This window comes from Mycteria americana, chromosome 2 (genome assembly GCF_035582795.1).
Source record: "Mycteria americana isolate JAX WOST 10 ecotype Jacksonville Zoo and Gardens chromosome 2, USCA_MyAme_1.0, whole genome shotgun sequence".
NCBI lineage: Eukaryota > Metazoa > Chordata > Aves > Ciconiiformes > Ciconiidae > Mycteria > Mycteria americana.
The window spans coordinates 151,327,409-151,340,910 of NC_134366.1; the positions used below are offsets into that span (position 1 = coordinate 151,327,409).

The window sequence follows — 13,502 nt, forward strand, 5'->3', positions numbered from 1 at the left end:
AATTATTAAATAACATCCTAAAAGCAAAAGAAGGATTTCTGTGCATTTCAACTTCTTCCACTTTTTAATTTGAAGTCAATATCAAGATGTGTTTTCAATTACTTAGTACAAAACACTTTGCTGCAAAAATGAAAAGTTCATTTTTAGGTTTCATTTATGTTAGCTACCACTCTACTTTACCCATTCAGTTTATCAAATAAGTTTAGCCTAAATGCTGGGGGTTTTGTGATTAAGCAGATATTTGGCTTCTCTATAAAACAATTTTGTGGCATAGAGTTTGATACTAAGAAATGAAAGGTGATAGTACTAATTCTCTCAAGATAACATTGACTAAGCATTTTCTTTTTTGATTTAGAAGCAGTCTTTTAAAGAACAGATTACTAAATTTGGTTTCATTAATTCTCAACTGTTAAAAATTTGTTGAAAATGTTATTATTTTTTTTAAGTGAAGCTACATACATATAGCAGAGGGTCTATTTTGTTTGTTTTTAAGATGTAGTGTGCCTGACACTTCTGGTTTGAAGGCTAGCCTGTGTTTTAAAATGTCTACCTATTTCTTATACTCTGGAGAGAAAATGCCGGGTGTAATATACCTGAAGTATTTGAGATTTACGTGCAAGAATGGGGAATAAAAATATAAAATGAATGCCAAAGAGCAAAAGCCTTGTATACCAATGAAATTATTTACAGGGATGCTATCTGTCTGCTTCAGTAGACCACACAGGTTTCCCGTAACTAAAGAAAGGAGAGCCATGTCACACTGCACTGCCATGCAGGCTTGTTCTCTGTATAGCCTCCTGAAATTTCATGCGACGTTAGAAGCTTTTCCTGTAGAGTTCATCTTATGCCCCGATTGTCAGAATTGGCTTTGCACTGGAAGATTCAGGGGACAGTAAAAACTAACATCTTGTGTCACAAAAAAAAGTCTCTGCTTTGATTACAAAGCCACCAGTTACAGTGGTTAGAAAAGGTTGGATGAATACAAGTGTGAAAGGTGAGATCTCATTCTCAGAGAAGTTTCAGTGGATCCTTTCTTTCACAGTTCATTTCTTGACAGGTATATAATGTGCTGGAATATGGTGAATGAGTGACTAGTTTATTAAGTGAGTAAAAATAAGGTGCCTGTGATTCTTCTCCTTTCTAATTTTTCTGGGTCCCTTGCTCCCACAATGTTTCACTTTATTTCCTTTCTTTTAATTTCACCTACTTTCTGTCTGAGTTTTCTTTCATTATTTGTCTCACCTTTTTAAACCAGGCATATGACACTGATTGTAGGTCTAGGATGTATAATGCTACCTATGCTACAAAAGCATTCTAGGAAAAAGGGGCAACAATCCTTGTAAGCCTCCTATTTCTTAATCATCAAGGCTCTAGCTACAGATGCCTTAAGTTCTCAGAAAAGTGAGATTCCTCCATTGATAGCAAGCACATATGCATAGTCTTTGCAGATTGAAAGAGATTGTGTCTTAAAATCGTGCTATTCAGGTGGTGATTTTGAATTTATCCTTTTCAAGTCTAGCATGATCTCAGCAGTCACTCCCTTGAGAACTGCTAGAAACCAACCCTATGTAGTAAATGAAAGCAGTTTGTAATCACAGCTGTAAAATGATTTAAAACATTGATCTTGAGTTCAGTTTATTAGTTAATGGCTGCTGAGAACTTGCCAAAAATGAAGCATGGGAAAAGAGCAAAACTACTATTTATATGGTATCTGTCTGTGAAAATCCAAGGTTTCTGTTCTTAAGTCTCAAATTGTAGTTATTTATAAACCTCCTCCTTAACCACAGAGGCTTCAGAAACAGAGTAAGATAATAGAATATATGGTGTAAGTTTTGTATGATGTGGCTGTGAACAAGCAAGGTGATAAAGAAAGAATATAAAAAAAAAGTAGTAAGTATTCACCTCAATTCCTCCATCCACCCACTTCTCCCATTCAGTGGTTCAGCAGTTCCCTGTTAGGTCAATGAAAAGTGATTTGCAGACCCGTAGCTATACATAGAAGTATAGCTCTTATGTCTGGATAGTGGCAAAATGACTGCTATATGTGTGTACAAATATGTAATATATATGTATAGCATATGTAGCATACCTATACAGGAAGATAATATGGACTGCAGTAGATGGATAGGGCAGTCTTTGAAAGCTGTCCTGTGCACACTATTGAATAATGATTAAAGCCAAAGTGTCTGTTTTCACACATTCAAGATGGGTGCTCATTCATTACTAAAATAACTTGTAGATTTCATTCATATTAAGTTATTAAATGTTTATAATTATTTTTGCTTTGTTTGAGAAATATAATAACATTTTCCATGCTTAAAGATGAAATTGTTTTTTTGGGGGTTTTTTTTACTGCCTCCTAGTGAGGTCTTTTGGTAGTCATTACACTGAAATTTAATTTTATCAACACCTACCATGACATCCAATGTTTAGCAGTGCTTGGAAGTAACCATGATATCCCAGACACAAATTTGATACTGTCTTGTGAGGTGTGACCCACTGGCTGTGGTATCTAATTTTTCAGTAACAGTAGAAAAGTAGCCTCGCACATGCTCTTTAGTATGAGGAACGCTTTTAATGAAAGAAGCTACTTGAGAGGCTGAAAAGGTTATTAATTTTCTTACTCACTCGGAATCCTGACAGTTGACTTTTCTTATAGCCACAGGATAGGTAGGTAAGTGGAATTTAATGTATCACCTAAGAAGACGTGAACCTTTCAGCTGGAGTAGGCCCAATAGCCTCTTACAAAGGCACCCGAAAACAAATGCCCTGTCCTGTAACTGAAAGTACACTTGTCACATAAAATTTTGCTGATCCCTGTTATGCAACAGCCAGGTATTTGGTCATGGTACAGGGGGTGGCTGCATTTCAGCCATGTTGTGAGTGTACATCAGGGCATATGAGAGTAGGCAAGTGGTTTTCATCACTAGGTCTAGTGCCTGTGACCAGAGATTGCTCCATTTTATTGTCTGGTCGATAGATTTGCAAGGGCATTTGCAAAAGAGAATTAAACAGTGGTGGGTTTTGGACATCTTTTTTCCATAGGCCAGGCTGATCAGGTCCACAGGTCAGAGTGCACTGGTCATTTAATTCCACTACAATTTCAGTATTACCATGGAGTATCAGTCCCAAGTTCAAAGCTGAGAAGAGATTCCAGCATTGTTTCATTCTGCAGGAAGTGTATATGTGGTGCATAAGAGTATGTGCATATGGAGAGAAAGAAAGGACATGAAATCATTCCAGTTTGGAAAAATCTCTTACTTGTGTTTCTGAAACACTGATATTTTGTTCCGTGGAACTACTGTTCTTACAGAGAAATAATTAGAGTTTTAAAGTTTCATAAGTGCTAAGTTACACCTAGTGTACTATTTGTTTGTATTTCAAGCAGATGGAGGATGGTGTCATAACAAGAAAGTTCAAAACTCTGTCTTAGGTGACCTTTATATTCTCTGTCCTGTATAAATTGTCTGATTTCTAATACGGACAGAGCTGCTGTTGCCAACTTCTACCTTCTTTACCCTGCTTATTTATTTTCCCAGAGCTTGTAGAAACATAGTATCTTTGAGATATTTATCCTGTCAAATTTGATTTACATTGACCAGCAAATGCAAAAGAATTAGAGGACAAGCAAATGAGTTGCATGCATATGCATGGAGTATAGGATTGCATAAGCCGCCTTTCCATAGGAAACCAGGCAAAGAAAGATCCTCACCTTTCCTTTCAATCACTTCCTAACATTTGATAGTGTAGATATAACAACATGCTTCTAAGTTGGTCGTTAGATACTTACTATAACTGGAACTTCCTGGTTGTTATGGGAAGTGTTAGTATTTTAATTTTGAAAGCTTTACTCAAGTAATTCTTAAAATTCCTTTGAAGTATACATGTGAGATATTTCTGAACCACTATTAAATACTTCTCCATGAAAGTGGAGAAAAGAGGAAGCTTTAAATGTAGACGTGTCTTATTTAGACCAACTGATGCTGTGTTAGTGGTTTTATTTGAAGTTTCATCTTAAGTTAATAAGCTTTCTGTTGAGTACAGTATGGCAGAATATGACCTGTACTTAGCAAAACTGGATGCAGGGGTTTTTTTTTTCCTAAAGTACAGCTAGAATGCTGAACTAGATTCCTGATAAAATGAGCTGTTGGAATGCAAAAAACTGGCAAATGTGAGAGAAGTCTGGCTGGTGAGAAATCAATGGATTATCTGAAGTATTTGAATTAGTAGGTCGCTGTTTCTGCTCAATGAACTGAATGATTATCGTTTATTCATGCCTGCTATGAAATGTATGACTGACTGATTTATTTGGGAAGATGAATGAAATTAAATAGATGCTAAATAGGCGAAGTAAAATATAGGAATTTAAATCTGACACACGTTTACCTAGGGTGCCTGAAGATACTAGGATTTTTATATTTTTATAAATGGGGTTTAGTTCTTGGAAGGATTGTTTAAAAGGAAGGTCTCCAGGCACAGATGATTTAAGGTAACTTTTAAATGGCTGGACAGTCACATACCTATATTGAAAATTAATTATTATGAGTTTTCATAGCTACTAAAATGTTTGACTTGTGTGTTACGACAGCATGATTTCTTCAGTTCAGTGTGTGGATTTTAAAAACATTAGTAACACAAAACCAGTGTAGTATATCAAACGTTTTCTGTATGGAGAAATTCAAAGTTGGGAGAGAAAGAATAGGAGTTTATTTTTAGATTATATTTAAAGGACTAAGGAACTTTCGTGTATTTTTAAAAAGGCAGAAAACTAGGCAGAATTCCTCCTGCATTTACCAGAAAAGTTCTTGCAAATCCAAAGGCTGAAATTCTTACTTCATAGTATAAAATTTCTTTGGAATGGTAAGCGCTATTAAGATAAATTCAGGCACAGACTTTAGATATGAACACACATATAACACATTTTTGTAATTACTAATATATCCTCAGTTTTGCCTGTGAAAGGCTGTTACTGATTTGTATGAAAGAGTCAGGTTTTTTTTATATTTGTTCCCAGAACTAAATAGGTATTTTTTGCCAGAAATAGTGCAGCAATCGTTAAGAATTTGGTGGGAGAATATGCTGACCACAGCCATTCCCTAGCCAGCCCCCACATTCACACAGAAAGATCCTTTTTGCTTGCACAACAATGTTAATATCGCATTTGTCTTTGTTTACAGACATATGTTTACTCCAGAAAAAGGCACGTTGGGTAAAAAGTCAAAAGCCTGTGTATTTTAACACTTATTCTGCTGCTAACTCATTGAATGACCATCCTAATTTAGTCACTACACCTCACCGCTGCTGTCTCCCTGGGTATAAAGGACTTGCTCTGGCTAGTTGTCAGGGACTGTGTGGCTCAATTATAATCTTGATTGATAAAAGTAATATATTATCTGCACCGTTAGTAAAGTAGAGTGCAAAAATGCTCAAAGCCCAGTAAAATTATTTATGCAAAGACTATTCAGTATGTGGGCAAATATAGAGCATATTTTTATAAGATTAAAAGGACTTCCTGCTGCTATTTAAGTTAGTTAAGTACTGCTTTTATTCTCAAGCATCCTAATGAAGAGTGCAAGCTTTTTTACATACAGATCATCATAGTCTATCCTTAGAAAAAAAATCTGTTACATGAATAATTCAAATATCAGTCATCCAGGAATGGGTGTATAGGGAATAACTTCTCTTATGATGCTGCAAAAATAAAATGTGAATAGTTCTGAAACACTTCTGATGGATACTGGTGGTTCAGAAAATATTGGTAAATACAGCTTTGAGCTTCACCTTATGGTTTCAGTGAGCCTGCTGCTTAGGTTAACTTTTCATTTTTAAATTGGGTTGTGGGAAAAAATAGTACATTAAGATAGAAATTATTTTTAACAAGATATTCCTTTGTGGTTTTGCAATTTCTTGTATATGTATAATGTTTTAATATTAAATCATGGAATAAAATTATTATATGGGAGTGCATTCTATTGAGAACAGAATTTGTTTCTTTGGCCATCATATATATATACACAGAAGTGTGAATCATTTGTAATGCCTTCATATATCTCATATATAGACATATATGTTTAGTTCTGTTGTGTTGCAAATATAAAAATATGCAGACTTATGAGGAAAATTGGAATGCAAACCTAAGGACAAACAAGCTTTTATATAAGAAGTTTCACTGAATTTTTACTTTTGCACAGTATTATATGTAGAGACCAAAACCTGCTGGCTTACAAAAAAGAGCAAGTATTAAGTAGGTGGTGGGTTTTGGTTTGGGGTTTTTTTGGTGTTTGGTTTTGTGTTTTGTTTTTTTGTTTTTTTGTTTTTTTTTGTTTTTTGTTTTTTGTTTTTTTTTTTTTTTTTTTTTCCCTGGGGGCGTGGGGGGTAGTTTTTGTTTTGTTTTAAATATGAAGAAACCAATTAATCTTCAAAAAAAAAAATCTGTAGGCCATTTAGATTTTTTTCAGAGTTGTTTGAAGTTTGAATTTTCTCCTCCACTGCATTTTAATCTCATTTCTAATCCCTTAGATCACTTGATCAGTTCCTTAATGGCTTGCATTTGTTGCAAACACCTTGGTATTTTTGTTTTTATTTCTGATAAAAAACCGTATCTAATACATGATAGAGTCTAATACATGAGACTACTTCCAATTTTAGCAGAGGAAAAATCTTTCCAGAAAGAGCCAGGTAATAACAGTACACTTTCCTTTGATTTCTTTCTTCTTTTAAATACTGTTAATGTTCATGTGTTTTGCTGTCTTGGCTTCTTAGTAACTATGATTAGTTTCCACTAGGATTTTTCTCAGCTTAACTCAGTTCTGATGTGTGAGAGCTATGTGACAGATGATGTGATATAGGAAGGAAAGCTTGCCCAGGTCATATGTCAGCTGCATTTTGAGTACGGTCAAACTATGGGATGGTGGAGAGACTATCCTACTGCATGCTGCTGCATGGGTGTCTGTCTATGAACCTTGTCTTTCAGTAGGAGCTCTCTGAGCTTCTGGGCATCACTGAAAGTACGGGTTTGCCTGCAGCAGGATAACCTTTTCCAACCAGAAAGAAGCTGCTGCCCTCTTAATGCATGAGGTATCTGAGGCACACAGTGGGCCAGGAGAAATGAGTTGTCTTGTGCCAGAGGGATGAGACACGATAGATCTGTACCACATAAAAATTAGGAATAAGGTATTAGCATTGTGTTTTACTTCCCTTTAGTTCAATTGCTAGCTGTAAGGAGAGAGGAGGAACTGAAAGTACGAGGCCAGTGGTGAGTACAGATTATCAGTAGTCCTCAACCCAGTAGTGGAAAATCTCTGATCTGTGGTCTTTCCTGCTTTGATTTCACAGAATCACAGAATCATATAGGTTGGAAAAGACCGTTAAGATCATCGAGTCCAACCGTAAACCTGACACTACCAAGACCACCACTATACCATGTCCCTAAGCACCTCATCCAATCGTCTTTTAAATACTTCCAGGGATGGCGACTCAACCACTTCCCTGGGCAGCCTGTTCCAATGCTTGATAACCCTTTCAGTGAAGTAAAATTTCCTAATATCCAGTCTAAACCTCCCCTGGCGCAACTTGAGGCCATTTCCTCTCGTCCCATCACTTGTTACCTGGGAGAAGAGGCCGACCCCCACCTCTCTACAACCTCCTTTCACGCAGTTGTAGAGAGCGATAAGGTCTCCCCTCAGCCTCCTTTTCTCCAGGCTAAACAACCCCAGTTCCCTCAGCCATTCCTCAGAAGACTTCTGCTCCAGACCCTTCACCAGCTTCGTTGCCCTTCTCTGGACACGCTCCAGCACCTCAATGTCTCTCTTGTAGTGGGGGGCCCAAAACTGAACACAGGATTCGAGGTGCGACCTCACCAGTGCCAAGTACAGGGGCACCATCTCTTCCCTACTCCTGCTGGCCACGCTATTTTTGATACAAGCCAGGATGCCATTGGCTTTCTTGGCCACCTGGGCACACTGCTGGCTCATATTCAGGCAGCTGTCAACCAACACCCCCAGGTCCTTTTCTGCCAGGCAACTTTCCAGCCACTCTTCCCCAAGCCTGTGGCATTGCATGGGGTTGCTGTGGCCCAAATGCAGGACCTTATTTGATTTATTTGAGGAAATGTCCATTTGCCCCAAATTTTTGCACTTCAGAAATTTTATTTTCCCTTTCCCTTAGGTCACTGAATATTAATAGCACAGAATAGCACCATTTTCCCCAAAGATCTTTTTATTTTTAAAACTTTTAAGTATTTTATGGATCAAACTTCTAAAGCAACCAGTTCCCAGTAGGCTAAAAAACACAGAGGAGGAGGCATATATCTATATAAGAAAGACACCTCTATCTAGAATTTATACCTATAAGTCTTGCTTAGTGGCATCTTCTACAAAGAGAGTACATTTATGATTAATTTTGCAGAATTGCTTCTTGGAACTCCCTCTATACTTTAACCATACATTATGAAATGAATTATGAAAACTGCTGCTTCTGGTAGTTCAATCCTGATTGATCTGATCAGTCCTTTTTAAAAAGTCTGTTCATTACCAGTGTGTGTTCTGAAATTGATGGTGAGTGTGGCAGCCTCTGAGTGATTGATAGTTGATTGAAATAGTTGTGTATATTTTTACAAAAATATCAGTTACACAGTATGGGACTAGAAGATGAGAGTAGGAACATTTTATGTTCCTGCACACTGGTTTTCTTAAAAATTCAACTTGTACAACCTGAAGCAGCCCCCCCCTCCATTTTTTCCCCCCCATCAGTTTGTAAGTGTTTCATACAAATCGTATTTTCTATCTAGCTATTGCTCACTGGCTCCTGGCTTCGACACAAGGCTGATTACAGTGCCAGGAAATGTTCCTAGGTTTTCAGTTCAGTAGTAGCTGAGTAGCATAATTATTTTAGGAGATTAACCTTCATAGCGAGACAGATGGAGCTGATCCAGTGTACTATAGAGGACTAGCCAAACACATACGATAGCTGCACCAGACTACTACAGTCTCTTAGCAACTGTCATCTACTGATGGCCTTGCCTGATGGGGAATTAAGACATTGTTCTGTCCCAGCTTCCTTTCAGACAGAACTCTGGGACTTACCAGTGCAGGACGAAAATGAACAGAGGACTTCTTTCTTCTTTTCTTTTCAGGAGTTACTTCTGTGCTTGTTTCTTCTTTCTACTCTGAAACACTTCTTACTATTTCTCTATTTTCCATTATTTCTGGTTGAATGGTTCCTTATCTGGTTGTTGGGTTTTGAGGCTTTCTTTTTTTTGGTCTTGCAGTGAAGCTGTTGTCTGTCATGGATATTCCTGGAATTTGAATCAGCTTCGCAGGTTTGAATTGCACATATATGGAGAGAAACAAGTGGTGCTTCAGCCAGCTAATTTTATTTTTTAATTCATAGATAGTTGTTTCTGGCATTAGAAAGTTGATTCCCCTAATTGAGAGAGAACTAGCAGAGCGTGTGTTTCCCAGCGAACAAAACATGGGAGACTGGAACAAAACCTAGCTTTAGATCTCACTCACGAGGAATGCACTTGTTCAGTGACATAGGATGTTGATATTCCCTGCTGATTGTGTAGAATATATAGTTTTACATTGTATTTATCTATTCATCCTGACCTGAAGCATTCCTGCCTGTGAGATTTCCAGAGTCTCACAGTGACATTGTATACTGTTCTCACCCTTACCCACACTTCTATTCTGGAGTTCTATGCTCCAGTAACTTTTATTTTAATATTTCTTGATACTCAAGCTGTTCCTAATTCTTACCTTGTAATATGTGTAGTGTAGGGCCTGACTACACAGAGAAGATGTTGTGAACTGAGGTAGGGTAAGAAGTTAAAGCAGAATGGCTATTCCTCACTGAATGTCTTTGTTTTAACTTAATCCATTTGTAATGTGAATGGAATACTCACTGCATGGCATAAATGTGTCCACATGAGACAATATTATTAAACAGCTACTCCACACTTCTTCTCCATATGAACAATTTACTTGTTTGTCTCTCCAGCACAGCTGACAACAAACAATCCTCAAATGTCACACTTTTTACATTCTCATGATCCAATTTTCATTCTTTATCATTCTTATGATAAAGATCCGTACTTGGAGCCAGGAATATCTGAGAGGACTAATTATATTGCAGCCATAAAAATTCTCTTTCACTCTTTTGACAACCTCTCTTTTTAAACCTTTTGATTCCCCATCGGTTTAATAACATTAATGCTTCTCTTTCTTTTCAGATCATTAAAAATACTATTTGTTGAAGGATTTTGGCTAGAATATTAATCAACTCCGGTCTTTTCTAGCCTTGATGGGCAAAATGTCACAAATTAATTTCTCAAGTGGCATTAACATTGCACGCTCTTGGCAGAAATTCACCTCTCAGATGTTTCATTTTTAATTCCTTGCATGTTTCCTTGCATGATCAAAACTGACTGAAGACCCAGTGATGCATATCAAGGGGCATATACTTTTGCTCACCTAAGTTCAGTTGATAGCATAATTTTGTTTTAAGAATTTTTCTGTACTTTGTATGCCACAGATTTCTCCTAGCTGTATAATTGTGAGACATAAATTGTCACACTTGTGCTGATTTCAATTTAGTTTAAAATGAAGTCATGAAGACTTCATAATTTATTCCTGCAGTTCTGTCAGCTCAACAACATGTAGGCCAAAACTGGAAATGTTAAAGAAGCTGACAATAATTTGGTGGGTGTCCCAAAACATAAGAAGGAGGATATTCTGTAAGAGATGACAGGAGGAACTATGTACCACTCATACAGTTATTATGAATTTGTAGTTATTACTTGATCTCCTCACTAGTCCTCTTTTGAAGTTCTACTATGCTTATATTCAATTAAATGCTTCTGTTATCTAAAATCTTTTCATATTCATGTTATTAAATAACTAACAATTTAAGGAAATTTCTCTTTTTACTAGAAAACACTGAATTTTGCTGAAATATTTCATACTTTAGTACCTTTAAGCTTGACAAAGTAAGAAAGTGGTTTAATTTTTATGCTTTTTTTGGAAGCATACTGAAGTTTTTCTTAAGTGAATTTTTTAAAGAAAATAAATCAAAGGCGGTAATTTAATATGGGCTGCCTTTCATTTCTTACGAGTTTAGAAAACTAAAACCTTTTTTAGATTACACTGGCAGCAATGTATGTGAAAACCTCTTGGATTGCTATTCCGTCACCAAATAGGTTATCACACTTAGAAAACTGTCTTAATTTGCTTAGGTCAAGCATTCTTCATAATATTTTCTTAGCAGTTTACGTTAAAAAAGTTTAAGCATTTAATTTCATTGCATTTCTCACCAGGCTTAACTGATACAGTTGTATTGCCAAGTTTAAACTAATAATAGACACACTATTATTACATCCTTAGTGAGATACATAGAGAAAATATCTTTTAGAATTTAAAGTAAGTAATCTTTTTCTTTGCTACCAGTAAGTATATTACTTAGTTATATATTCTTTGTGTAACTGAGTTTTGTTGTTTGCATTAGAATCTCGTCCATTGTCACTTCCTGTGAAAACCATGCTGAACTCATCTGAAAGCTGCAGAAGTCCTGAAGAAAGAATGAAGGAATTTATTGGAATAGTGTGGAATGCAGTTAAGCGCCTTACACTTCAGGTAAGATGAAAAGGAAGTGGAAAAAAAACCCTATGTCTTTCCAAACTTTATGATACTTTTTATGCATCCTCATGCTTTTTATTAGAGAGTTTTTAAAGGAGCTCCCAAGTTTTATTGTCTTATTTCAGTAGTTTCAAAGTCTTAGAGAATGAAAAATAAAATATAGGTTTTTTTGTAAATTAAGCAAAGAATGCTTTGGTTTTAGAATATTAGTTTTTGAAATACTTTTTTATATCTATATGTATATTTTATATATATTTTTATATCCTTTAAAAATTTATATGAAGAAAAAAATGTTTGTCACACTTTTCTGTATTATAAACATAGCTATACACTTCTTTATCCACAGTTAGATTTGCAGAATACCTTCCTTTCCAAAAATATTTGAGGAAAGTGTGTATGATAAATACTTGGGCTGTATGATACAATATGATGTTACACAGTGATGACTCAGCTGCTTACTTGTCTACCTTTTCATAAAGGATGAGCAGATGACCACTCTGATTAAACCATTTCATCCTAGACTGCTCTAGATTGTGATCGCTGATCTATAAAAGCAGAGTATTCATGTAGCAGTATATACACATACTATACATAAAAAAGGCCATGTTAGAAGTCTAGCTTTACGATTGCATGATCAAATACTAGATGGCTTAGCCATGCTAGAATTAGGACTCTGTTCTTCCAAGTATATATCAAGTGCCTGCTTAGAAATTACCCTAACTTAGAATTATTACAATATGTGCCTTTTGAACAGTACATTCTATGAGATTGGTATTTTATGGTACACCAGCACATAGTAGCAAAACTGTTTTTGTGTTAAAATAAAAAAAAAAAACAACCACCCTATTTCTGAAAGAAAGTAATCATTGAATGCCCGTTCCTTCTTCCTACCAAGAAATACATTTACTTATATACAGGCTCATCCCAGAACCTGTGTCTGTTTTACTCCTCTTTCATGCAGAAAGTACTTTGGGTTCAAAATACTAGAAAGTTTGAAAGTTTAAGTTTTGCCTGAGCAAGAACTTCAGACTTGTGACTTGATTGCAGAACATACTGAAGTTGAGGATATGCTTTCTATTAACTCTATTTAGTTTTCAGCCAACTCTTTCATCATTATTTCATGAGTATTTTGCTTGTTTTTCTTTCTTAATGTTGTCTCCACTGGAGGTTAAAATGGCTAGATAAGGGGAGTCAAGAGAGATAATTTGTAAGCTCTTCGAGGGAAGCAGTGTGTTTTTGATATGTATCTGGGTGGTACCTAGCACAATGAGACTCCCTATATAAATGAGGCTTACAGTTTAACTCATAGTAAAAGTAATAATATAATAATGAGGATGAAGAAGAGCTGGATCCTTTATAAATGGGGAAAATTGAATCAGGACTAAGATATTCGCTCATACATTTTTCAAGGTACACTTTGTTATATGAGCAACCAGCAAAGTGAATTTGTTTCGAAGAATGGTTAGGATACTGACCAGCTAAAAATTAAGTTTTCCTGTTACCAAATAGAAAAAAAAAAAAGGTGGTGTTCAAACTAATAGTATTTTTGTGGAGATGAAAGCTGATGACAGTGATAGGCACATGTTCTCTCAGAGAGTAATTTGTAAATATATCACTGCTCTGACATAATACACTCATGGATTACAGCTAATACTGGCAGAGGATTTTTTGGTATTAGATACTTTCTGGTGTTTGAGGTTCTAGATTAATTTACTTTTTACAGGGTTTTTTTGGTAAGGTACTTGTGCTTTCAGTTTTCATCATTATGAATACGAAATTATATTTTTAGTTTTTATCTGTGTGGAAATTAAATGACCCTGTGAATTCATACAATATCTTGCACACTTCTGATATGTTTCATCCTTATGC

The 13,502-nt window shown here is 35.9% G+C and overlaps 1 protein-coding gene across 10 annotated transcripts in view; it reads left to right on the forward strand.

Moving 5' to 3' along the window:
• The window catches only part of VPS13B (vacuolar protein sorting 13 homolog B), a 491,276-nt gene that overhangs the window by 232,925 nt on the left and 244,849 nt on the right, over positions 1 to 13,502 (forward strand). For all 10 annotated transcript variants that reach the window (XM_075495027.1, XM_075495031.1, XM_075495030.1 and 7 more), the window contains one exon: positions 11,503 to 11,630. In XM_075495027.1, the coding sequence (XP_075351142.1) occupies positions 11,503 to 11,630 (128 nt within the window). The remainder of the gene's footprint in view (positions 1 to 11,502; positions 11,631 to 13,502) is intronic.